At 53.3% G+C, this 25,383-nt stretch overlaps 1 protein-coding gene across 2 annotated transcripts; it reads left to right on the top strand.

Moving 5' to 3' along the window:
- Positions 1-5,654: 5,654 nt before the first annotated feature.
- Positions 5,655-24,710, top strand: LOC102020725 (proline dehydrogenase 1, mitochondrial). Of its 2 annotated transcripts, XM_005391721.2 has the most exons (14): positions 5,658-6,011; positions 9,453-9,661; positions 13,979-14,013; positions 14,497-14,646; positions 15,590-15,654; positions 15,863-15,979; positions 16,336-16,415; positions 17,199-17,280; positions 18,667-18,759; positions 18,877-19,023; positions 20,025-20,200; positions 21,395-21,493; positions 23,960-24,048; positions 24,132-24,710. In XM_005391721.2, the coding sequence occupies exons 1-14, from the start codon at positions 5,739-5,741 to the stop codon at positions 24,317-24,319; spliced, it is 1,803 nt and encodes a 600-aa protein (XP_005391778.1). In that variant the 5' UTR covers positions 5,658-5,738; the 3' UTR covers positions 24,320-24,710. The 2 variants fall into 2 exon arrangements, with proteins under 2 accessions (XP_013373399.1, XP_005391778.1); XM_013517945.1 differs by lacking the exon at positions 18,667-18,759 and having other exon boundaries at positions 5,655-6,011.
- The last annotated feature ends 673 nt before the right edge of the window (positions 24,711-25,383 follow it).

Raw genomic sequence — 25,383 nt, 5'->3', positions numbered from 1 at the left:
CACCGCCCTCCTGTAGCCTGGAGCCTCAGGGGTTTTTTGCTGTGCCCGTGCTGGGCTCCCACATTTTTGCCTCCCCAGCCTACAGGCTACAGGAAGAAGCTGGCCACCCTGAGCAGGGAGTGAGCTTTGAGTGTAGCACACACCTGACATAGGTAAAAATCTCTGAGGACTGTCACCTTGGCTTTATATCTTGCTATGAGCACTAGTGCAAGTTTTGTCTCCTCTTTAAGCCTCAGTTTCCTCTGCATAAAATAAGACAGTAGTTGTAGCTCCTGCCTGGGAAAGCTGTAAACGTTATCAGCAGTCAGAGTACACCCTGATTTTACAAGGAAAGAATCTAGAGGGGAAATTTAGATACTTTTTCTCATACGCATATTGAAAGTAATTATATGAAGTGGCAAAGCATGATGGCATCCACATAAACATAGTGGCGTGCTCTGGGACCCAGCAAGCAATCTTAACCTAACGAAATGCAATCATATTTTACTAGCTCTGAAATAAAAGAATAAAATGACATAGCTAAATAGAACTCGAGTAGGATGTATGATCGCTGGCACGGGGTGGATAATGGGATAACGTGCTGATGAGGGGATTTACGATGTGCAGGGGAAGCAAATATAGGCCTCAGTTTGGTGCAGGCAGATAACAGGAAGACAAGCCCCAAATTAAACAAATGTGAATGAATTCCTCTGCGTGCAGACAGAGCACATATATCAGTAGAAGTAGGTACAGAGCAAGCAGCAAAATGCCACAAATCAGAATGTGTAGAGCAGGAAGCCATGACTCAGGCAGACAGACAAATATTTCAGGAAATATAGGCAAGAGGCACATGGCAGAAGAATAATTAGACAGAGCTCAAATGTCATGCTCAGCCATGCTTGTCTGCCCAAGGGGGGCTGTAAAGGTCTTGGGGTGGCTGGCCGGCAGCGTGATGGCCCCTTTGCCATCTAAATTCTTTCCGGAGTGCTTCCTTCTTGCGAGCCCTGGTTGTTCTGGTGACCAGCTCCACCTGAGTGGGGAAGGGAGTGTTGGCAGTCGGGCCCTCACTGTACGCCCAAGTCTGGTTTTGGATCTGCTCAGTCTTGGGAACTGGAGGACACTAGCCCCTCCCTCCATACCCAGGGCTCACCTCCACCCAGTCCCCTTTCAGATGGACCCAACTCTTGACTCCCACAGGATTCTCTGACCCTGGGGGTTATCTTTCTTCTAAAATGAGCCAGTAGTTGGCATTGCAGGGGCCAAGGGATCCTGGCAGAGGGCAGATTCAGATTCTTAGTTTGAGCCTTTGCTTTAAAAAAAAAAAAAAAGGTAAGTAGGGCCAGGGATATAGCTCAGCATCACAGTGCCTGCCTGGCAAGCACAAGGTCCCAAGTTGAATTCCCGGTACAAAAAAAAAAGTAAGTAAAACAGCTTTGTTGAGATACAAATATACTGTACAAAATTCACTTGTTTTCAAGGGCACAATTGAACACTTATTACTGTACCTCCATTCCCCCATATTCATAGAGCTGAATCTGTACATTCAACCCACTAAAAATATGAATAAGAAAGAGCTATGCTTGTGGCTTGTCGCTAGTCACTTGCTCTTGCTGACCTTTGCCTGCCAAGGACTGTTTCTCCTCTGCGATGCCCTTCTCCCATGCCACCCTGCCTTGGAGCCAGCCAACAATAGACTGAAATCTGTAGCAACTGTTAGCTAAATAAACTTTTCCTCCTTTAACTTTGGGTGGCAGGTATTTTGTCTCAGCAATGAGGAAAGTAACTAAGACAGAATATATGCAAATTCTATGCATGTAGGGGATTTGAGCATCTGCCAATTTTGGTACTCACGAAATGTTCTCCAGGATGCTGAGGGGATGACTGTATTCACAAGACTGGGCAAACATCATTGCTATCTAGTCCCAGAATATTTTCCTACCTGGAAAAAACCCCACACTCATTAGCCATCACTTTCATTCCTCCCAGACCCTCATTTTCAGGCAACAATCTGCTCTGTGCATTTGCATCTATGAGAGTTCTCTGTGGATTTCTTTATTCTGAACACTTCACACACTGTATATGGAACCATACACCAGGTGGTCTTTTCATTTAGCATAATATTTTTAAGGTTCATCCATGCCATGACATCTTCAAGGCTCATCCACTTATTTCCTTTTCATGGTTGAATAATGTTTGGTTACATGGATTGACTACATTTTGTTTACCCATTTGTTCACTGATGGACATCTGAGTTGTTTACATATTTTGACTATTGTGAATAATGCTGCTATCAACTTAGAATAAGAGCCACCATTCCCATAGCTACTTGTACTGGGCAGGGGGACAGGGGATTATCGGATTAATAATATCCTCAGTTATTGTGGGCTGCTAAGGTTTGCAATCTCCCTGAACAAGTGTGGTGAAGGCTAAATAAAAAGAGGCAAATGGAATGATTTCAGGGTTCCAGGAGGATCAAAGCCTTCTCACAGAATTTGGGATTCTCTCAGGGCTAAGACTAAGACTTTCTCCGGGTGGCCCGTATTTATTTGGTTACCAGAAGAAGGGAGGGGAGTATTTAAGAAGGGTGGAATTACTCAAGGACTTCTCCAAGTAAGGTATTAAATTAATCTGCCCAGGAGCGAGATGCCTGAGGCTATAGTCTTTATCTAGCTGAGATGGATCCAGGTGTCCTTGGCTGTGATCTTGTCTTATCCTTTGAGGCTTTCCAGTTCCATCTACCATTACAGGCTGTAGTAGGGATTAATGACTCACAGAGGCTCACTTACTATGAGTCTGCTGCCCATTTCCAGACAAGGAGCCTAGGCTTTGGACAGATGCACAAGTGAACATGAAAAGCCAATTGATTAATTTAAGTCCTCCTCAGGGCTGCTTCATAGTGGTCTTCATCAGGTGATGATAACTATTCCTGTAAAAATAGCTATTGACCAATATTGACTAAAATTGTAGAGCTTCTTCATCAAACTGCACCCTGGATGCTGTAAGTGGTCTATTAGATTCTTGAGTTCTAAAATACAGTTGTCCCTTGGTACCTGCAGGTACCAAGTCTTGAATTTACAAAAATCTATGGATGTTTAAAACCCTTATATAAAGTGGCAGAATGTTTGCATATAACCAATGCAGATCCTCCCACAGACTTTACATCACCTTTGAATTACTTATCACAACTAATACAATGTCAGAGCTATGTAAATAGTTGTTATACTGCATTGTTTAGGGAATCGTGACCAAAAAAAGTGTGTTTGTGGTCAGTACACTTTTCTCAAATACTGTATTTTGATCCTGGGTCGGCTGAAGTCTGTTCATTTTAGTTCAACTGTTGTCCCTCAGAAGAGGGTCAGGTTTCTGGGGCTTCCTGCTCTGCCATCTTCCCCAGTGTCCCTCTTGAACACTGTTTTTGAGCCACAAGCTACAGAGTGAAAGTTTTATTGTAAGACAAGAGGCAAGACACCCAGTGTGACTCTCCCACCTGCGTGACGCAGGACTGAGAACACTTTTGGGATCATCCCAGGTGGCTGAGGTGCTGGAGCTAGTCTGAGTGCCACCAATGACCACTGTGGGATGATGACCATCTTGTTTGTGAGCTTTGCCCCATAGCCTCCTCTGAATTGTTCCAAGTACTTTGGCTTAGACTCAGAACAGGGATGGCAAAGTCTAAGCTCTTAGCTGGAGCAGTCCTGAATGTGCCGGGGGTGACCATGTGAGGCTGTGTGCTGACCTGGCACCATTTCACACGCTCAACCTTTTTGTCAAAAGTGTTTGTGATATGGATGGTTGTCAGCCTCCTCCTTTACACTGCAGTGGGTGGTGATACAGCTGGTGAGGCCAAATGATCCCCTTTTTCCTGTCTCTAATACAGTATATTAGAACGGGGTTTCTGGGGTGGGACAGAACCATGTAGAAAAAGGACTGAGCACAGTGCAGGCCCAAGCTGGTTTGGCATGGCTGCCAGAAGAGAGACATCAAAGGGTGTATCTGTATACAAAACACAAGCAAGGCCATCAGGAAGCCAATGGGCCCTCCCGAGGCCTGCCTGCAGAGGGTCCTGTCTAGCTCAGGCCTCTTGGCCCTCAGGCTGCTAGACAAAGGTCAGGTGTGGTCCAGGTGACTGCTGGAGGATGAGTCTTGAATCCACAGTCCATTAGCCTAGACCAGTAGTGGTGAACCTATAGCACACATGCACAGTGAGCTGTTTGTATCACCAAAATCTCTAAAAGGTTCACCATCACTGACCTAGACCGTGGGATCAAACTTCCCATGTCATCCTCCTTCTTTCCTTCCTTCCTTCCTTCCTTCCTTCCTTCCTTTCTTCCATCCTTCTTTCCTTCTTTCCTTCCATAAGGATACATCAAGGTGTCAGCAAATGTGGCTGGAATACAGCAGTCAGCCACAGCAACAAGTGCAAGAAGAGAGTATTGCAGCCAAGTAGGAGCCCAGGCCACCCTGGGTGCGGAGGAGGGCCTACGGGGGAGGAGCCTGTCAAGCTGAGCCTAAGAAGGAAGAGGAACTCCAGGGCCAAGAGTGAGGGACCAACGCCCAAGGGCAGGGGCCCACCACCTGGAGCTCAGAGAAGGGGCCAGAGAGGAATGGAGGGTGTGGGCAGAGGCTGCCAGGGAGGAGTGATCACTGTGAAAAGAAAGTGGGGAAGACTGTGGTGGCCGTGGCCTGATACTCAGGTTGGCCTCCTCTGTGCTGATAGAAGGACCCCTGAGCTCCCCCCTCTCTCACCACAAAGAATTATTTGGCCCCAAATGTCAACAGTCCTAAAGAGATGCTATGCCCCTACTCCAGATGCAGGAAGGATGCCACCCACAATCAGATCCAGGATCTGTAGGGAAGCAGGATGTGTGGGGAGAGGGACCAAGGGGCAGGTAATAAGGAAGGATGCCTTATGCAATCATGGCAAGTCCCTGTAGGAGGTGACGTCTGTGGCTGGAGCTCCTTGCTCCCAAAACGTGGGAAGGAAGGGCATCAGGCAGAGGGGCAGAGAGCGGAAAGGTCTTCGGGGTAGATGGAGGCTTAAAGGAAGTGGCAGGTAGCTCAGTGCTCCATGGCAGGGTCAGCAGAGACAAGGTGGCAAGGTGGGGGATGGAGGAATCTTGTGGGGATATAGACATCCCCGCTTCCTCCTGGGATGGTGGTAGGCCTAGATGACACAAAGGGTACAGCACCAGCAAGCGTCTTTCCCAGGCTTGCATGGTGGTGGTTGAGTGGCAGTCGGGGGTAGGAGGAGAGGACGGCTTCCCAAACCCCCCTTTGCGAACCACAGGACAAGCTAGTCCACCTTCCAGTGGCCTCAGCAGTGTGTCCACGCGGATCAACCACCAGGGGGCCCCAAATCTGTGGAAGGGCGACAGCTTGTGATAGCGCTAACCCGGGGCTCGGGAGCTACTGACCTGCTTGGGGACCTGGGAAACTCGCGAGCAAATCACACACAGGGTCTTCAGAACCCGCTCCTAAGGACGCGGGGTCTCCCGCGGCGCGGGTGGGGGGCCGGCTGGACGGCCGGCTGGACAGACGCAGAAACAGGGACTCCCGCGTGAGTGTGACCCGCGCTGAGGGCCGCGCTCGGAGGAGGGGCTCGCTCGGCGGGCGGAGTCTGCCCTGGGGCGCGCGGTTCGGAGAGGGCGCGGCTCGGAGCGCGGGGCGTGGGTGGAGAACTTCTCGAGGGGGCGTGGCCTCTGAACGGGGCCGGCCGGTATATATTTAAACGGCCCTGGCGCGTCCTCACCCTCCGAGTCATGGCTCTCAGACGCGTCCTCTACTCGTTGAGTTCCCGCACGCCCGGCTTCGCTCCGTTGTCCACTGCGCCAGTGGCCCGCGAGCGGCCCACCGCCGACCCGGGGGCCCAGCTGGGATGCGGGGCGGCCGAGGCAGCGCGACCGCCGGTGCCCGCTGTGGATTTCGGCAACGCGCAGGAGGCATACCGCAGCCGACGTAGCTGGGAGCTGGCGCGCAACCTGTTGGTGCTGCGCCTGTGCGCCTCGCCCACGCTGCTAGCGCGCCACGAGCAGGTACGTGAGTGGGCGGGCCGGTGGGCCGGGGCTGCGCAGGACCCCTTCCCGTCCCGAGAACCACGTTGCGGAGTTTGGAAGTGTAAAACAGGGACACTTGGGCATCTTCTGTAGTGAGACAAGTCAGGAAGGGAGGCGTTTCCTGCGTTCCCTTTCCGACCTCCTGAGTTTCTCTACTTGTCAGTTACTATCAATTAAAAGACAGAGTAGTTAATTTTGAGGTACGTATTACTCGCAGGACTATAGAGTTATCGCCTGGAATTCAAAATTATCCTTCATGGTGCCTAAAGGGAATTCTAGGGGTATTGGAGAGGTTCTAGCCTGGGATACTGGAATTCCACAAGCCATGACCTGACACTCCCCTGGACAGGCCACTCTGAACGGTGTTGAGGAAAATGGGAAGCCGCCCGAACAACCAACCTTATACTTGGCAACTTTTAGTGTGAGGGCCTTTAGGAAGTACAAAGCAGAACAAAGCCTTGGCTTTGGCCAGCCTGGGAATATTAGAGATGACAGTAACCTCAAGGTGAGTCGGGAAGTTTGCAAAGGTCCAATTGTAAGTGGTCTTTCTGCTGTCAGTGGCTTAATGCTGGAGGAAATGGGGCGGAAGCCAGATCCAGGGTCTTTGAGCTGATCACCAGAATCCAACCCAGCTGGGCGTGGTGGCCCCTACCTATAATCCCAGCACTCAGGAGGCTGAGGCAGGAGGATCAGGACTATCAGGAGGATCAGGAGGATCACTGTGAGTTTGAGACCAGTTTGGGCTACATAGCGAGTTCAAGGCCAGCCTGAACTGCAAAGTGAGACCTTGTCTCAAAACAAAACAAAACAAAACAAAGCAACCTTCCCCTTAGCTCCTGGCCTGTGGGAGAATTCCTCTTGCTGAGAACTCAGATTGGGGTGGTGGAGTTGTCAGTTAGACTTGCTCCTAGGAGTGTCAGGGTACAGGAGCAGAGTTTGGGGCTGACACCTTATGTCAGAACTCAGCTGGGGACCATGCTTACCTGAGAGCAGTCTTTCTGAGGATTTAGAAGAGTCCAGGGCTTTCATGCTAGAGTGTGAGTTGGCGCAGGAGTGACAGGACACAGGATGATGGTGGGGACAGGGAGGTGAGAGAACCAACCTGGCTGTCGTTGCTTCCTGTGTATTTGTTGGAGTCTTTTACTACAGCAAAAACGTATGTACATGGTACTGGTGCAAGTCTCTGAATTCTCAAAGGATGCCTTGACCAGAGAAAAGGTGGGGTGCCCTGGGCTCAGTTAGTAACACCCCACAGCATATGTGACACCACTGTGGCTTTAAAGGGTCCACTGGCTCTGGAAAGGGCTGGTAGTATCCCTTCCAGTTTGCCTCCAGAGCCCCTCTGTGGCATGCCACCTTCTGGCATGTGATGGACTCAGGCAGCTGTTCCCTGTCCCACCTCGTGGAGAGCAGAGCATCAGCATGCACCATATGCAGGAGATCACAGCCTGTCCCTGGACCCTTCTGTGTAAGTGAGACTCCTAGAACAAGCACAGCATTGCTCCTGCTCCTCTGAGGGGTGCTACTGTGGCAAAGTTACGTAGTTAAGTAGATGAGGTCATGTGGCCCCATATAGGGAAATTTACAGTTACCCACCTTCCCTTATGGTGCATTCTGATAATTCTCTCAGCTGATGTGGATGACATCAGAGGTTCATTTCCAGAGCTGAGTATGGATTTTCAGGTCCTTTAGTCTGCCCAGCCTGTCACTTGGGTGCTATCTGATTTGTGCAAGATCTGTCTTCTCCTCCCAGCTACCCCTGATAGCAACAATCAAGGCTAGCTGTGACCTGCAAGGCCCCTGACTCTGATTTGGACTTGGTGAAACTCAGGGGCCCATCTCTACCTGTTCTTGGCACATTTTCCCCTTTTTAATCCTCTTGATAAATGAATGAAGTGCAGAAAAATCATAGTGCACAGAGGCTGCGGGAAGGCAGGAGTGATTGCATGTACAGCCCCGATACAGGTGTGGTTGGGAGGATGGCCACTGTGTGGTCCAGGGGAAGGGAACTGATTTGGGGATGATATTTGACTTGCTAATGGCTTGGCTTAGGTCTGAGGTGGTTTCACTACAAAAGGGAGTTCCATTGTCCATGTGGCTTGAGAAACTCCAGGCATTTCCTTTCTTAGAGCTGAGTTGGTGAGGGACAGTGCACACCGGCTTCATGCAGAGGGGTGGCTTTGCTTCTGAGCATCCAGGAGCCTCTGATTATCCCCATTTCCTCTTCCTTTGCTCTCCCCCTTGAGAGCTTCCCTTGTTCTCTGTGTCACCTTGCCTTGCCAAGTTCCCCTTCCCTGGATTTAGGTTAGGAGCTTAACTACCCCTTCTCCTGGCCATAGGCCCTGCCTCTGTCTCCTGGATCTGGGTCATATATGGACTGACCTTGCTCCTTTTTGGGGGTGATCTCCTTCCACTGAGGATATCAGTGGTTTCGGTTTCCTTCATTAGTTTCTCTTTCTTAGAGCTGTGCCCAAGCCAACTGTAATGGTGCACACCTGTAATCCCAGCACGCCTGTAATCCCAGCACTCTGAGAGGCTGAGGCAGGAGGATTGTTGTGAGTTCTAAGCTACAAAGTAAGCTCAAGGCCAGATTGAACTGCATAGCGAGACCCTGTCTCAAAAAAAAAAAAAAAAAAAAAAAAAAAAAAAAAACTGTGCCTGGCACATAGCAGCTTGGGACCTTTGAAAGAATGATGGCAGAAATTCAAAATGAGGTTAGGTGTAATTGAAGGGAAAACAGAAGCCATTTTCTGGGCAGCTGTCTTCTTCGGGGTATGTCTATCAGGGCAGCTGGTCAGCCCTGGACAAGAGCCCCTGGTCCCAGGGTGGGCTGTTTTCTCACAGACCCTTGTAGACCATCACCTGGCTTATTGTCAGAGCGTGCCTCATTGCAGCTGAGCATGGGCTCAGCCTGAATTTTGTTTGCATTTGCCATTCTGCAACTGTTTGAGGACTGGCCTCATGCCGGGAGCTGTTTTGGGGACTTAGAATAAGAGTGAACAAAACATTGAGAAATCTGGGCACTCACATTCTAGAAAGTTGCCTCAGATCCTTCTTCTCCCTGACAGAGCTGCTGAGGTGGATATGGAGAATGTTATAAAAACCTCCACTGCTGACCCCAGGAGCTTGATCATGCTCCTCTTTACCCATCAAACTGTGGTCAGGCACCTTGTGTGCTTTGGAGTGACCTTGAGCTGCTCACAGCTGCAGGGAGACCAGAGGGGGTGGAGGACCATGAGGTGGCACCTTGGTCCTGCCATTCTGTCCTGGATAAGGACTGGCTCTGTGCTGCCCCAGGTGGTCTTCCCTGGAGCCCATGTGGAGGCTATGGTTACAGTGAAGAATGTAGGGAGGTAGAAGCAGGGTTCCTGGAGAAGAGCAGGATGGGAACGAAAACAGCTTCTTCCTTTTGCCTTTCAGCTGCTCCACATTGCCAGGAAACTAATGGGGCAGAGACTGTTCAATAAGCTGATGAAGATGACTTTCTATGGGCAGTTTGTGGCGGGTGAGGACCAGGAGTCCATCCGACCCCTGATCCAGCACAACAAGGCCTTTGGCGTTGGCTCCATCTTGGACTATGGAGTAGAAGAAGATCTGAGCCCTGAGGAGGCGGAACGCAAGGAGATGGAGTAAGGCCTGCCAGTCCAGAGCTGCACAGGCATCTGATGGTGACCCCCAAGTGCACTGGGGCTGTTAGGGGCCATGTCCCACTGCTGGGTTTCATCCTGGGCTAGGTGGAGGCCAAGGCTAGGAGACCCATTGGCCCGGTTACTGGGGACCCTCTGGCATTCTGCCTGTATCCCATTAATATTATCCCTTAGTCACTGCACACTGATCAGGTCCTCTATCTCCCGAACCGAGTGGATGGCAAAAGCTAAATAAAGGAGATACTATGATTTCAGGGCTCCAGGAGGATCAAAACCCTCTAACAGAATTTGAGATTCTCTGGGGCCTAAGACCAAGATCTTCTATGGGTAGTTATCAAAAGTAAGGCAGGACTCTGCCTTGGCCTTGCAAGTCAGCTCAAGGGCTTCTCCAAGTAAGACATTGTGTTAATTTAGGAGAACTGTGTTATCTCCAGGAAGGTCTCTACCCAGGAGTGAGATTCCTGCAGCTACAGTCTTTATCTAGTTAATTAGGGTTGGAGCCAGGTGTCCTTAGCTATGGCTTTATCTTGTCTTTTGAGGCCTCCCGCTGGGACCAGTGACTCACAGAGGTTCACTTCTTGTGAGTCCGCTGCCCAACTCCAGACAGGGGGCCCAGGCCTTGGACAGACTCACAAGTAAATGTGCAAAGCCAATTGGTTGTGTTAAATCCTGCTCAGAGCTACTTCATAGGGGTCTCCATCATGCCTGGAGGTCTTGAGTTTTTGCAAGTGGCAGTCTGGGCTTTCATGGAAAGCTTGGTGTGCGTATATGAGTCCAGAGGAGACAAGGGAGGACAGCAGTCTGCAAACCGTGGCCCTTCACTCTACCTAGCCCCTCACCTGGTTGTATACAATTTGCAAGCTAAGAATGGATTTTGCATTTTATTTAATTTATTTTGTGGTGTTGGGGAGTGAACTAAGGGACACTGAGTTACATTTTAACTTTTTCTGTTTTTGAGATAGTGTCTTGGTAAGTTGCCCAGTTGCCCAGGCTGAGCTCATACTTGCAAATCCTCCTGTCTCAGCCTCCCAGAGTGCTGGGATTACTCAGGTGTGCCATCATTCCTGGCTGCATTTTTAAATGGTTGAAAAAAATCAAAACAAGAATTCTGTTTTATGACATACAAAAATTATATGAAGTTCAAACTGCTTTTGCCCTACATGGCTAGAGTTGTGTAAATGCATGGCCTCCAGGGCTGAGAATATGTACCCTGGCTCTGGTGCAGGAGACTACTCTGCCTTCCTACTCTGTGACAGTCTCTCTTCCCAGGGATTTCTGACTGGCTGGGTAGGTCCCAACATCCTAGTCTGTCTGGCCCCAGCCCACAGGAAATAGTTTCCTAATCGGTAGGTAGCTCTGCCTGGAGGATATAGAGCTGCCCCGGCATAGGCAGCCAAACTGGAGGCGGGAATTGTAGCCAGGAGCAGTGCAGTGGCCTGTCCGGAGTCTCCCCCTCCCACATCACTGACTGGCTCCAAGGCCACCACCTGAGAAGTGGGTACAGGGGACAGAGTCTGCTGACCTTCTCTCTTGGGCAGCAGGACAGAAGGGCAGGCTGAAGTTGCCCTGAAGTGGTTGACTCAGGAGGTCCCAGCAAGATCAGCCCTTTATTTGCAAAGTGCTGGTGCTTTAGACTCTTAGGCCAGGCCCTCACATGGAGCTGTGCCAAACCACTTGAAGCTTGAGGCAGGCCCACTGTGGACCCTGCCAGGGCTCAGTGTTTGCTTTGCCCCCTTTATCTCTCCCACCTCGGCCCTCCCACCAGGGCTGCAGGAAGGGGGTAGGGAAAGGCAGTCACATGAGGCTGCCAGCCCTGGAACGGAATGTCCGAGCCTTGTCTCAGCATGCTGGCCTGGCCCACAGCTGATTGGCCTGAGGAACCCAGCCCCTGCCTGACCATTGGCTGTTTTGCAGGCGGTGTATTCCACTGGCAGCACCCTTGTGAGGCTCACTGCCAGGCTTCAGCTTTTACTGAGGCTGCTGTGAATAACTAACGTGCTGTGTGGCATTGGTTTAGGCTGGGGGAAGATTGCGAGGTTTCACAATGGCAGTTCTTCTCAGGACACCTTTGACAGGAAATGACTCCTTTCTGAGGGCAGCCTGACTTCCTGTCCTACAGCTGAGCCTTTGGAGGTGGGTGTGAGTGTGCCTTGCCTGCCCCATGCAAAGACCACCAGGGGCCCACTTCTCTGCCCTGCAAAGGCTGTGCCTCCATTGGGCTGCTCTGCTGTTGATGGCTGCTTATCCTGCAGGAGCCCCACTCAGGCTCTGGGACATAAGCGGGGGCGGGGGGGGGGAGACACCCTTCCTGACCTACAGAGTGACTGCACCAGAGGCAAGTGGTAAGGATGGAGGCCCAGCTTGGCTGACAGCTCTTCTTTTAGAGGGGCCCAGGCCATTGTGGGGAGCTGACCCTGTAGGTGCTGCTCAGCGTCCACACCGATGGCTGCAGGGCTCTCTCAGCACACTCTAGCAGCAGTGAGCAGCGCTACAGACTTCTGCATGGGGAACTGCTTCAGCATCCACCTGGAGATCTGTCTTCCTCCAAGCCCATCCTCCGGTCGCAAGGCCACCACTCTGAATTAAGGCCATAGAGTAGTCCCTGGCCTGACTCAAGGAAGCACAGACAAGAGGAAGGCCAGGCCCAGCGGTGGTGTTTGCTGATGAAAGCTCATGTTATCTAGAGTGCTGGCTTCATGGTTATAGAACTGAGCCTTCCCATTACAGCTTATTCATACCTTAGTCCTGAGTCTGTCCTTCCTTGCCATGAGGACTTTGGGTTGTACCTGGGCCTCTGCTTAAAGGGATGGGCTATCCCTGAGGCTGGGCTTGCTGAAGTCCGCATCAGGGGCCTAAGGAGGGGACGGAGGAGCTCCTTGTTTCTGGCAAGGAGGTCAAATGCAGGGCCAGCCTGCTCCCCATTACAGAGTCATAACACTGTCACATGGTGACATTTATCCCTCTCCTTTACTGTTGTATCTTGTCACCACAAGGTGGCTGAGCAGTAGCTGCCTGCCCAGCTTCTGTCTCCAGGCTGTGGCCTTGTGAGCTATGGTGCCATGTGGGGAGCCTGAGGCCCTAAGGGCCTGGCCCCACTATGACTTCTAGGTCCTGATCTGCATGTTCTGGCTCAAAGTTCTCAGATAAGGGCCCTAGAAAAGGAGTGGGGGCTGAGGGGAAGAATTCCTGGCATGTGGCTTGGTGGCCTAGGACTTGTTCCCTGAGAGTAAGGTTAGAAGCCACCACGGGTAGGCCCCTTGATGCATCAGCTCTGTGAAGATACATCTCTAACTCTACCTTTGCCCTACAGGATGGTAGGGGGAAAACTGCTGTCTTTCCTGTGCGCATGGGTAGGGCTTTAGGCCCTGAGGCCACGATACTGCTAGTCACAAGACTGAGCTGTCTCTCTGAGGCAACTGATTTAATATTGCTTTAAATGCAAAGTCTGATGATAGACAAAGCCAGCCTGGGCCCAGCAGGGTAGGGCCAGGGTGAACGTCCCCTTGATTCATAACAGCCAACCATGTGCTATCCCACATGCGCAGCCTTGGACCTGAGCACCAGGAAGCTGATGACACTCTTCTGAGGAGGAGGATGGCATTTGCAGTGGTCTGGCAGGGATCCCGGCATCGGTGGGGAGGATGATACCAGGAAGGGGTGCATGGAGAAAGGAGGGACCATTGGACATTGGGTAGGGACAGGTGAGATAGTGACAGCTGAGAGAGTGCAGGGAGGCCAGAGCCCAGAGCTCAGCCTGGGCTGTGGTCCTCAGAGGAGCCTAAAGACTACGGACAGGTTGAGGGAGGCCAGAGCAAGGGAGCCTCGCACTGGCTTTGGGAAATTTTGTGTGCAGGGCGGCATCTGGCCTCCATTCTTCTTGTATGGCTCTGTGTGGCTCTGTGTTCCAACCTTTCCTGGGAAGAAGCAGTACCCTCCTCCTCACTTGCTGATTTCAAGGAGCTGCATGTCCTGGGCTAGTCTGCAAATCCAGGCCAATAGTTTTAATTACTTTTTGCCAATAGGGAAGGGCTCCACCCACAAAAAACTAGACGTTCTTGAGGACATGGGGCTCCAGGGCCCCAGAGCTGCTGCCCCTCCCTGGTCCAGGTGGTTATGCCCAAAGCCTAAGGTGTGGTTGGGCCTGCCCAGGCCAACCTCCAGTTGAGCTGTGTCGTAGAGCCAGCCCTGTCATGTTCATGGGAAGGTCCGCTGCTCAGTCTCATCTACCCCTCTCTGCCTCTTATTGCCTGTTGCCCAGGTAGTATGGCCCTGATCTTTGCCTCTTTCTCTTCCCTGCAGGTCCTGCACCTCTGCAGCAGAGAGGGATGGCAGTGGTGAGTAAGAGACAGGTGCTGTTCCACGCCTGTGTGTACACTGGTAGCCCAGGAAACTTCTTGGCTCTTGGCCCAAGCAACCCCTGGGGTGGAGGACAGTGACCCACACTACTCCCTGTGATGGGCGCTCTTGGTCTGGCTCTGTGTGCCTCAGACACCTACTTACTTCTCACAGGCCTCACGGTAGACTCAGTCCCCTTGGCCCTCAGCAGGTGATAATCAGAGCTTTTATGCTGGAGCCTTGACCCTCTTGGCCACGCTGAGGGTGAGCCAGGGGGACGTGCACTCCAGATGAGGGACCAACAAGGCAGGGGCACGTAGGTGATTGAGATGAGGGGAGCGAGGGAGCTGTGGCGTGCAGAGTGCAGGAGCCCGGGTGGCGCCTGGGCTGAGGGTGATGCACCCCTGGAACTCGGCCTGTGTGTGCTGCAGGAGGGGACTGGAGCATGAGTCTGTGCTTAGGCCATGTGTCCGCCTTTCCAGGGGCCAGTAAGAGGGAAAAGCAGTACCAGGCCCACCGTGCCTTTGGAGACCGCAGGGATGGTGTCGTCAGTGCCCGCACCTACTTCTACGCCAATGAAGCCAAGTGTGACAGCCACATGGAGACCTTCCTGCGCTGCATTGAAGCCTCAGGTGGGGCCCTCCAGCTGGCTGCATACCTACCAGGCACCAGCCTGGGAAGCTCCCTGAACGGGTGGTCCCTGAGATTCGGGTTGGTAAAGAAGGTGGGCACCAGAGTGAGGGCTGAACGTGGGTCACACTCCAGTTGTGCCATGTCCAGCCCCTTGCTGCCCTGCCCCACACTCTTGCCCCTTGGGGCGTGGTGCCCAGACATGGAGTCCTGGAGGTAGTCAGCATCAGTGGGCTGAGCCATCCCTAGCCTTGGGGTGTCCACATCCTCTATGACAGGGAGCTCCTCCCTGGTATAGCCTTTGTGGGTCTACTGGGGAGAGGGAGGTGAGTTAAGCCACGGAATCATCGATCTCAAGTGCCAGAACAGTCCCCAAGCCACGCAGTTCCTTGCTGTCAGTAAGTACCAGCAGTCCTTGCCCTCTGAACATGTTCAGATCAGAGAGTGATCCTGGGAAGCATTGTCTGATGCCTTGGGGGTCTGCAGCGGTCAGGCCAGTGCTCTGCCATGTTGGTGAGACGTGTCTCCTTGACCCCTGCCTGGGAAATGAAGCCAAACAGAAACAGAGATGAGCACCCTGTGTGCTCTGGCCTCTGCTCCACTTGGTGTTTCTGTGTCCTGTGACCCACACGGGTAGCCTATTGATGGTATAGGGGGAGAAACTGAGGCAGGCAGTGCGGGACAGCCATGGCAGCGAGCAGCCTCCCCGGCTCCTTTGCCTGCTGTCTTCCTGCACCATGTGACACATACACACTTTATCAAGTCACACTTTCCCACCTCTGTGGTGGGGTCTGAGGTATGCAGGAGTTTTGGGGTCAGGATAGCACCATGGCTAGGGACTCAGCTGCGAGGCCAGCAGCCAGAATAGGCTCCTTGTCCTCCCTCACCCATCCTGGCATCTCTCTCTTCAGGAGCCCTCATAGCTCTTCCTTTGGCTTCTGACAGGTGGAGCCAGCAATGATGGCTTCTCAGCCATTAAGCTTACTGCACTGGGGAGACCCCAGTTTCTGGTAAGTGTACCAACTTCTATCTGCAGTCCACGACCTCAGGACTGCTGTGGGCATTAAATGCCAGCCGACATGGCCATAACTCGGGGGTGGTGAACTGGGGCTCCAGGATGGGACAGGACAGGGGATAGCTGTCCCCCTGTCCTCGGTCTCAGAGGCCACATGGGGCTGTGTGTGCTGTAGATGGGGTGGCTCAGGCCTGCTTTTACAGCTGCAGTTCTCAGACGTGCTGACCAAATGGAGACGGTTCTTCCACCAAATGGCTGCAGAGCAAGGGCAGGCCGGGCGTGCTGCCATGGATACAAAGCTGGAGGTGGCGGCGCTGCAGGTTAGGCTGCTCTTCCCCTTCCCCACAGGGGGCAGGTAACATGGAGAAGAGTCCAGTGCTGGAGCTGTGCTGCTAGGGCAAGCTGGGGAGGAGGAGGTAGGAAAAGGAGGAGTCACAGGAAGGACTGTGGACACACCGGTGGGAGGGCAGGGGAGCTGGCCCTGCAGGTAGCAGTGCTGGAGAGCCACAGGGGTGGGAAGGTCACCAGTAGACAGGGGGGAATAGACTTGTCTATGGAGCAGAAGCACAAGCCTGAAATGGACCCTGTCAGATGGCACCACAGACCAGTGAGGGGTGCGTTGACGTTAGTGGGCAAGGCGGGGAGACACCAGCGCTGACTCTGTGGTTTTCTCAAGGAAAGTGTTGTGAAGATGGGCATTGCACCCAGGGCTGAGATAGAAGACTGGTTCACACCAGAGACCCTGGGAGTGTCCGGGTAAGAACGGCCCCTGGCTGGCAAGGGGGATCCTGTCCCTTGGCATGGCCATGACTCCAGCTAAGCCCCAGCAGCTTCTCCTAGGTCTGGTGTCTTTCCTAAGGGGGCGGGCCTCTAGGATGACAGTGCTGAAGGGACCACTCCCCTGAGACACAGAGCAGGAGTTGACGGGAGACTGGGAGCCCCGGGGCTATGGCTGGGCAGTGCAGACACAGAGCTGTCTACAGAACTGTCTGGGTCACAGAGTGACAGTGTCACCCAGCCCTCTTTGGGCCCCATGCCCTACCCTCAGGGCCTGGGACTTAGGTCACCAGTCTAGTCAAGGAGGCAGCTCAGGGCATCTTGTCTGCCTGCTGCCTGCTGCCTGTCTCCTGCCTTTAGCTCTTCCCTGAGCCTGACTTGGCCTTGGCATTCCCAGTGCATGCTTCGTGTTTTTTTAATCACCACCTCAATGCAGGAATATGCATGTTTTGGTTTAAAAATTTTTTTGTTTTTGGTACTGGGAAACGAACTCAGGACCTTGTGCTTGCCACACAGGCACTGTGCTGCTGAGCTATCTCCCCAGCCCTTAATTTTTTAAGTGGAGAACAATGTTTATGTTTTATATTCCAAAACTGAATGGGGTGGAGTTTGTGGTAGCTCGGTTTGGGGGTGCTCTTTGGGGTACGGGCTTGTTTGGATTCCGGACCCCCAGATGACCCTAGTACCGTGGGTAAAGCTATATGACAGGCGTGAGAAGGTGCACTATGTGCACCTCTTCTGCTGATGCGCCCTCTCTCTTAGTACCGTGGACCTGCTGGACTGGAGCAGCCTCATCAACAGCAGGACCCGCCTCTCCAGGCACCTGGTGGTCCCCAACATGCAGGTAATGCTCCCCATCCTGGGCCCCAGCTCAGATGGCATGCGGCCAAACACGGAATTCAGCTCACCCTGTGTGTCTCCTGCTACCCATTCTGGGACACAGTGTAACTGAGACAGCGGTCCTCTCTGTCCCACGGGGGAGAAGACAAACCCACTAGTGTCCACAGTGTTCAGTGGGACAAAGACCCATGTGGAGCTTTAAGACACTACCTAGAGAGAATGTCTGCAGAGGTCTTTTCCAAATTAGCTAACCTTGTGCTTCGGGTCACCGCAAACCTTTGTGACTGGCAGTGGCAGCGTCTTGTCCCCTCAGGGCTGCGGGCTGACGGGGCTCAGCCGGGCTCTCATCTGGAGTGTCCTGTGGACTGGTACTCGGTGCAGGGCCACACCAGCACGGAGGTCTGGAGGGGGGTTCCGGCTCTCAGCTGAGCTCCCTCCCAGCATGGCAGGTGGCCTCCAGCAACGCTTTTCCCCTGAGATGAAGCCCGGGCAGAAGCCAAGTTATCTTGCCCAGCGTAGCCTCAGAGGCCAGTGGTCCACCTCTGCCACACTGCTCGGCCAGCCAGTGTTGCGGGAGGATGAGACTGCTCGGCCCCACCTATGCTGGGGCTTGAGGGAGGAACAGAAGCCGTGGGGCACTGTCTTGCAGATGCTCCCTCCACACTTCCAGCCCCAGCCGACTGAGGGCCGAGCCTTAAGCTTTGAGCTCCTGCCTTGGAGCCCTGAGGGTGGCACAGTGGGTGCAGCTTTACTCCAAGGCCACTGACTGGTGGAAACTTAACCACACTTGGCCAGGAATAAAGCAGTGTTTGTCCAGTGGGTAAAACTGTGGGACATAGTCTCCGGCACCCCAGGAGCACCCCTGCATGGGCCCTCACAGAAGGTCCTGTCACCTCCAGTCACCAGCCCACTACTTACCAGCCTGGCTCCTTGAGGGCCCCCATCTTAGTCCCTTGCTGCCAGTTAGTCCGTGTCCCTGGATATCATGTCTGTCTGTAGCCATAGGTTTTTCCCCTAGAGCCCCCTTCCTGTTGCTGGCTGAGCCTTTCCAGTTGATTGGGTGGTCCGGGTTCACTTCCTCTGCCTTGTTCGGGGGTGAAGGAAGTCCCCCAGTATAGGACCTTCTGAGGGGCCATGGAAGCAAATCCCCTGGGGTGCAACTGGCTGGCACAGACACTGGGTGCCCTCCTGGTGCTCTCAGGCTCACGCAGGACAGTAGACTGGCTACCATGAGAGTGCGGGGTGTCGTCACTGTTTGCTGACCTAGGATGAAGCACTTATGTCAGGTGAAAAGCAGGGAGGAGCAGCCTCCTGGCAAGCCCAGCTGGCCCTCCTGCCTTGTGTGAGGGGGCAGGGGTAGCACTGCTGAGAGGTGTGATCCGGGTCTCAGACAGGGCAGCTGGAGCCACTGCTGTCACGGTTTACTGAAGAGGAGGAGCTGCAGATGACACGGATGCTACAGAGGATGGATATGCTGGCCAAGGTGTGAGGCACCCCATGTGGGGTCTGAGCTGGGGCATTAGAGACCCTGGGGCTTGAGCCAAGGGAAGGCAACTGTCACACTTGAGCTCTAAACTCTGTTGCCCCCTGTACCTTTCAGAAAGCCATGGAGGTGGGCGTGCGGCTGATGGTAGATGCCGAGCAGACCTACTTCCAGCCAGCCATCAGCCGCCTGACACTAGAAATGCAGCGCAAGTTCAATGTGGAGAAGCCACTGATTTTCAACACGTACCAGTGCTACCTCAAGGTACCAGCTTCCACTCCCACCTACCGCCAGGGCTGGACTGTAGCCCCCTCTGGTATGCAGCATGACGAGCCAACCAGCAGGAGAGGTGCTCTTTTTCTGAGCCTGTGGCATTTGCCTGGCCCTGCTTTGAGCAGAGGCTGGTCCCTGCAGGACAGGGGAAGCAGGCAATGGTCCTGAGGGGTTGATGAGGTCCTTCGTAGCAGAGCTCATTCTGGGCTGGCCAGTGCTGCCCAGAAAAAATGGCCCTTGCCCAGCAGCCATGCCTGGGCCTGTGGGGAGTCCACAGCTGGAGTGCTTGCCTCAGAGTAGAAGGTAGGGCCTCCAAAAGCCCCACTGCCAGTCCCTCTTCTGGGCTTTGGGACCCAGACAAGACTGAGGGTGGGAGAAAGACAATGAACCCAACTGATGTGCTTTAAATCCCACAACTTGAAGGCTTCATGGATTGCCATTTTTCTGCCCATTTTTAGCCAAGGATCCTCTGATAGTCTTATGAAAGCTTTGGGCTCCTGGCTAGAAAAAGATTTACCCAGAATTTTGCATGTATAGTACTTGAGAAGCCCAGAAGTGCTTCAGGATAGGCCTTCCAAACCCAGCCTTCAGCCTGAGGATGCTAAGTTGCTGGGCACCAGAGCTCATGGGGATGAGCCAGGCACCCAGAGGACATGCAAGTGTCCAGCAAGTGTCCCTCACATGTACCCTGCTCCCAGCCAGCCAAGACCCGAGAGTACAGTGATGCCTAGCACCGGGGCTGACCCCCACAGGCTGTCCCCTGGCCACACAGAAGAGGCTACAGATGGCATCACTGTCACCCCTCACAGGGGACAGAGGTCAGAGGCCCATCCTTACCCACACCTGTCTCCTTCATCCTGAGTGGTATCTTCCTGGGGCAGCTACTGCCTGGCCCAGGGCCCCAAGCTGACATACTCAGGAATACCTGAGCATAGCAAGTGCCTGTCCTGGCCACCAGCTGGGCTTCCTATGACTTGGCCTTGGCCCCACAGGATGCCTATGACAATGTGACCCTGGATGTGGAGCTGGCTCGCCGAGAAGGCTGGTGTTTTGGGGCCAAGCTGGTACGTGGTGCCTATATGGCTCAGGAGCGTGCCCGTGCCTCGGAGATTGGCTATGAGGACCCCATCAACCCCACTTATGAGGCCACCAACACCATGTACCACAGGTGAGCCAGCCCACCTGTTCCAAGGCAGGGAGGGGGATTAAGGCCTCGGGAGACACTTAATGCTGCGCTGATCCCATTCGAGGCCTCCAGCAGGAGCGGACACAGTTTGCATCCTGAGGGTGTATGTTATATTCTCTGCTTTTGCATCACTTTTTCAAAAACATTGAAGTTTTTTGTTTTTCTTTAAATGTAGAAAAGTCTACTGAATAAAATTGGCCTCGATTTTCCAGCTGGCTTCTGGCGCCACCTAGATGAGGCCCTGCTTGGCTGGCTCCATCTGTTTGCTTTGCTGTTCACAGGGTGGCAGATCGCCAGTGGTTGTGCCTGTTTGTTTTTTGCTGTTCTTCTTGGGGATCTTTGGGGGAAGCACAAATTGTGTGCTTTTCCACAAACTGTGTGTGCTTGTTGCAAACTGAATGGGACCCCAAGTGTGTTGTTGCAGGCTCCAGCTCCCTTCCTGGCCACACCTACATCCAGAAGCTGCTGTGCACATCTGTCCCCTGCCACACATCTGCCCCATACATTCATATATTGTACATTCTGCCCTTTGCCCCTGGCTTTTTATCATTTAACGCTATATCAGCATTCTCCTGTGTCAGCATAGAGCGCTGCAGTGTTGTCAGCCAGCAGGGGGCGCCCAGGCTATGTATGGAAGTGCTGTGATAGCATGGTTATTGTGGCAGGGATTCACTGAACACCCTGTCTTTATTTGCTATACACGGTGCTGTCCAAAGTTCTACACCTAAAGACACAGCCATTGCACACATCCTTAGAAAAGGGACTGCTGGGTCACTGGGTCACAGAGAATGCACTGTCAGTCTGGCAGCTCTCCTTACTGGAGTGCATGGTAGTATGGACAGACTCCCTGGTACATGACATCCACCCTCGGGACCTCCAGGGATCCACGTCCTTTCATTTCCTCAAAGGACTAGGAGGGCACTGTGGGGTCTATTCCCAGAGACAAGGTAGCAGGTCCAGGCAGGCCCCCACCCTGACCCCTGTGGAGTGACAGCACTTGATGTAGGGACAGTGTGTCCCTGCTAGTGCTCTGTGAACTGTCTGGTCCCATTTCTTGGTTCTGATCCTCTTCCTTCACAAGACACTGATCATGCCAGAAGCTGTTCACTCCCCTGATGCTGTGGGAGCCCTTGGAAGCGGCCAGCTTGCTGGATGCTCAGGTGGTGCTCTCCCCAGGTGCCTCGACTATGTCCTGGAGGAGCTGAAGCACAACTCGAAGGCCAAGGTCATGGTGGCCTCTCACAATGAGGACACGGTACGCTTCACACTACGCAGGTGGGTGCTGTGCGCCCCAACCTATGGGGCCCTCTGTGACTGGGGACAGCTGGCCATGGGCCAGGGCTCAGGGAGCACACAGTGGCCTGCCAGGTGCTGCTGAGCGTTTTGAAAGCTAACCCCCCTGGAACGAGCTGCCAGTCTTTGATGTGCTATGGCACCCCCCAGGCCTTGCTGGCTTTCTTGATATGGTCCTGCAGCAGCAAGAGGGCTCCTTGCAGTTACTTTCATTTTAAAAATTAGTATCCAACTTACTAAAGCCTCAAATTCAAAAACATAAATTTTGTTAGGTGATTTAAATATCTCACTGAAATGTTCTGGCACGGTGTTAAATCTGTCCTCCTAGGGAGGCCTCTCCAGTGTTTATAAACAGTTATAAACCACATTTATAAATAGCTTCCATTAACATTTCCACTGCATTTGGAATTTAATATAGTCTATTTTCTCTTTAAATGCTTGTTCCATGAACAGAACTTTAGTAGAATTCTAACAAGTCAAATAAGAGAAATAAGGTGAGATGAATTCCTGAACATGCCAGTACTCTCATCACGGTTGTCTCCCACCTTAGACGCAACAGCACCTGCTGTTGTTTCCCCCTCCTACTCCTCCCTCCCCGCTGGAGTTTAGACCCACAGGAAGCCTGATGGGCCCTGGGCAGCAGGCTTGCTGGCCCTCACTCTCCCTAGAGCCAGGCTGGGGCCCCCTCTACAGCTTCAGGTCCATGCTTGGACACTATCCCAGAGGTACAGGGAGGGTGCAAGGCCTGGCAGGGGATAGGGGTGCTTTCCAGTGCTTTTTGGACAGGAACCAACGATTCTAAATTCATTCAATGCCATTGATATTCCTCCTGTTCTAGATGGTGCTTTTTCAAAGCCTGAAATCACAAGGCACCCTTTTGCACCCTGTCATAGTCACATGGCAGAGGCAGGGGAAGGGTCTGCAGCCCTGTAGTCTGAAACCTAGACACTGGAGTGGAGTACGGCAGGAGGGGACGCTCTGCTGCAGAGTTCCTGGGTGCTCTCCGGAGCCTGGAGCAGGGCTGGGGGACCCTGAGATGGTGATGAGGATGGGGCGGGGGCAGGAGGAATCACAGGCCTTGCCAGTAGCTTTGGTGGGTACAAGGGAGCCCAGGTGGTCTGTACACTGGGTCTGGGGGGCTCTAGAGCTCAGGGGCAGATGCGCAAAGCCCAGACACCTGGATACAGGAAGCTAGAGAAGAAAATGTGGGAACAATCAACATGTAGCTACTTTAAACACTGGTCTGGTAACACTTTACAAACAAGGGGTGGTATGCAAACGGTTGGAGGTCACCACCCCAACACCTGAGCAGTGCTGAGAGACATACATGAGCCACAGATACACATCAAAATTCTCTAGTAGCCAAATTTTTAAAAGATGAGGTTAATTTTAATAATATATCATAGGTTTCAGGATTGTAGCTCAGCATGCACAAGGCCCTGGGTTCAGTGCCCTGCACCTGCACCACACACATAAGTAATTTTCCCTTCTGTTTTCCTGCTAAGTCTCCCACATCTACATCTAGTATATAGAGTCCAAAAAAATGTATGCACACTTCAGGAAAAGAAAGCTTGTATACACATTTTAATACTAAGTTTATTGAGACATCATGAGACTAATAAAGTTACCTTTGGCCTGTACAATTACAAGAGGTGCTCAAAGTGGCGCCAATTAAGCTTCCAGAAATTTATTAGTATGGCAGACTGCTGCTTGGGTACCGCTGGTCACTGAAATTGCTGCACGTGTATTTTCAACTTCTTCTCTAAGACTGGAGTATAGCGGATTTTCTGTGATATATGACATGATCTAGGGTCCCCCATCTTTCGAGGGTAACACCATCTGTTTGAAAAACATCCGTACTATTTTTCTTTTCCTAAAGTGTGTATGCATCTTTTGGGCAGACTGTATATCTGACATGACATATCTGGAGTCTAAGGACTCAGCCTGCTGGTGGCTGCTTATGGGACAAGGCAGCTGTACAGACAGGGTAGAGGGGCAGCCGGCAAGGGGGGGATAGGGGCTACCAGCAGATCAATCACCAAAGCAAAATCCCAGACGGATGTGTGTGGGCACAGGAGCTTCCCTGAGCCAGGGGCAGGCCCTGTGGGGTCAGGAAGGAAGTGGAGGTGTGGGAGAGCCAGCGCAAGGGAAGAGGGGAAGGGAGGAGGAACTGTGCTGGCCTACCCAGGCCAGCAGGAACTGGGAAAGGGCCTACCCAGGAAAGCGCCCCCACCCAGCAGCCCAGGCAAGTTCTGCTGGGAAGAGAACTGTGGGAGAGGGCAAAGCCCACATCCCTGGCCCAACGCAGCAGGGGACAGGGGCTGTAGTGTAGGGGTTGAGGCCTGGGGGAAGCAGGAAGTACTCAGAGGTAAGACAGGGACCCTGTACTGCTCTTGGGACAGTGTCTTAGGCCCAGCCCCTCACCTGCCTGGTCTCATCTGCTTACAGGATGGAGCAGCTGGGCCTGCATCCCGCTGACCACCAGGTGTACTTCGGACAGCTGCTAGGCATGTGTGACCAAATCAGCTTCCCGCTGGGTAAGCCCAGCTTCTCTGGGTAGGGTAGGTGGAGGTCACCCCGAGGGGGCTGGGACTTAAGGCTGTATCTGCTTTGTGTGCAGGCCAGGCCGGCTTCCCTGTGTACAAGTACGTGCCTTATGGCCCGGTGATGGAGGTGCTGCCCTACCTGTCCCGCCGCGCCCTGGAGAACAGCAGTATCATGAAGGGCGCCCAGCGAGAGCGGCAGCTGCTGTGGCAGGAGCTGTGGCGGCGGCTCCGCACTGGCAGCCTCCTTCAGTACCCAGCCTAGCCATGTACCCACCACAGCTGCACAGTCTGTGATCTCCCTGGGTTGCAGGGCAGGGAAGGGATTCTAGGGGGGACTCTGGGTGCACACCATCACCACGGCTTCAGTCCAACTCCAACCTCACAGAATTCACCTGTTTGGTATCTGAAACTTGACAGCCATTGGGAGTGGCGTTTCCTGCCCTTGGTCCCCGACACCAATCCTGCCCTGCCCGGAATGCAGGTACGCAGGCCACCAGGCACTGTCTGGAGTTCTCTGAGCAAGTAAGGGGCCCTCTCTGCTGCTGGCCTGAAGAACCACCTTCTGCCAGGGACTCACACGCACACCCAAGTTTTGGTGGGTAGTGGTCTAGCTGGAAAGCTGCTTGGTCAATAAATCACTGTTCTGAAGGTGAGTGCCCTCAACTCCAACACATGCCCTCACGTGAAATCAGCTCTGGGCAGCAGAGGGAGTGGCTAGGATGCAGAAGCCTCCCCTTCGGGCTGGGAGTCCAGCCTGGCTGGGATAGACAGACAACTCTGACTAGCTTCAATACAGACTCGGCACCCTTGAGTCTGTAGCTCGGTGGGCCCACGGGCTCTGACTAGTGCAGACAACATGCAGATGGGCCCAGGCCGTCCTCTTCCTTCTGTTACTGTGTCCTTTACTGCCCACCCCACTTCCCAGGTTCCCGCTGCCCCCAGCAGGACACTAAGCAGGCCTGTGGCAAGTACTCCCTTTCATGCCCCCACCCCCTTGCATGTGCGTCTCTACCCATGTTCTCCAGCCCCACGTGGAGTAGTCTGGGGATGGTCCTTGTGCTCTGGGGCTTGGTGCGGGGGGGTGTTGTGCAGACATAGTAGTGACAGTGTCTGGGGACCAGGGCTGGGGCAGGGAGAGCCAGGGGGCAGGCAGTACTTCTGCAGGTGGAGAGGTGGTGGGGTTGGGCAGCCCATAAGGAAGGCAGCCTTCACCTCTGCCACAGCATGGTACTGCGTCAGGCAAGGGCTGCTGTCTGCTGGCTCCAACAGGGTCACAGCTGTTAGGAAAGGGCCTACATGGGCTCTGGTTGTGGCAGAAACCACAGA

This window comes from Chinchilla lanigera, unplaced genomic scaffold, assembly GCF_000276665.1.
Source record: "Chinchilla lanigera isolate Chin_1 unplaced genomic scaffold, ChiLan1.0 scaffold00041, whole genome shotgun sequence".
Taxonomy (NCBI): domain Eukaryota; kingdom Metazoa; phylum Chordata; class Mammalia; order Rodentia; family Chinchillidae; genus Chinchilla; species Chinchilla lanigera.
Note: the sequence above shows the minus strand (reverse complement) of the source record. Positions and strands in the feature narration are given on the sequence as shown.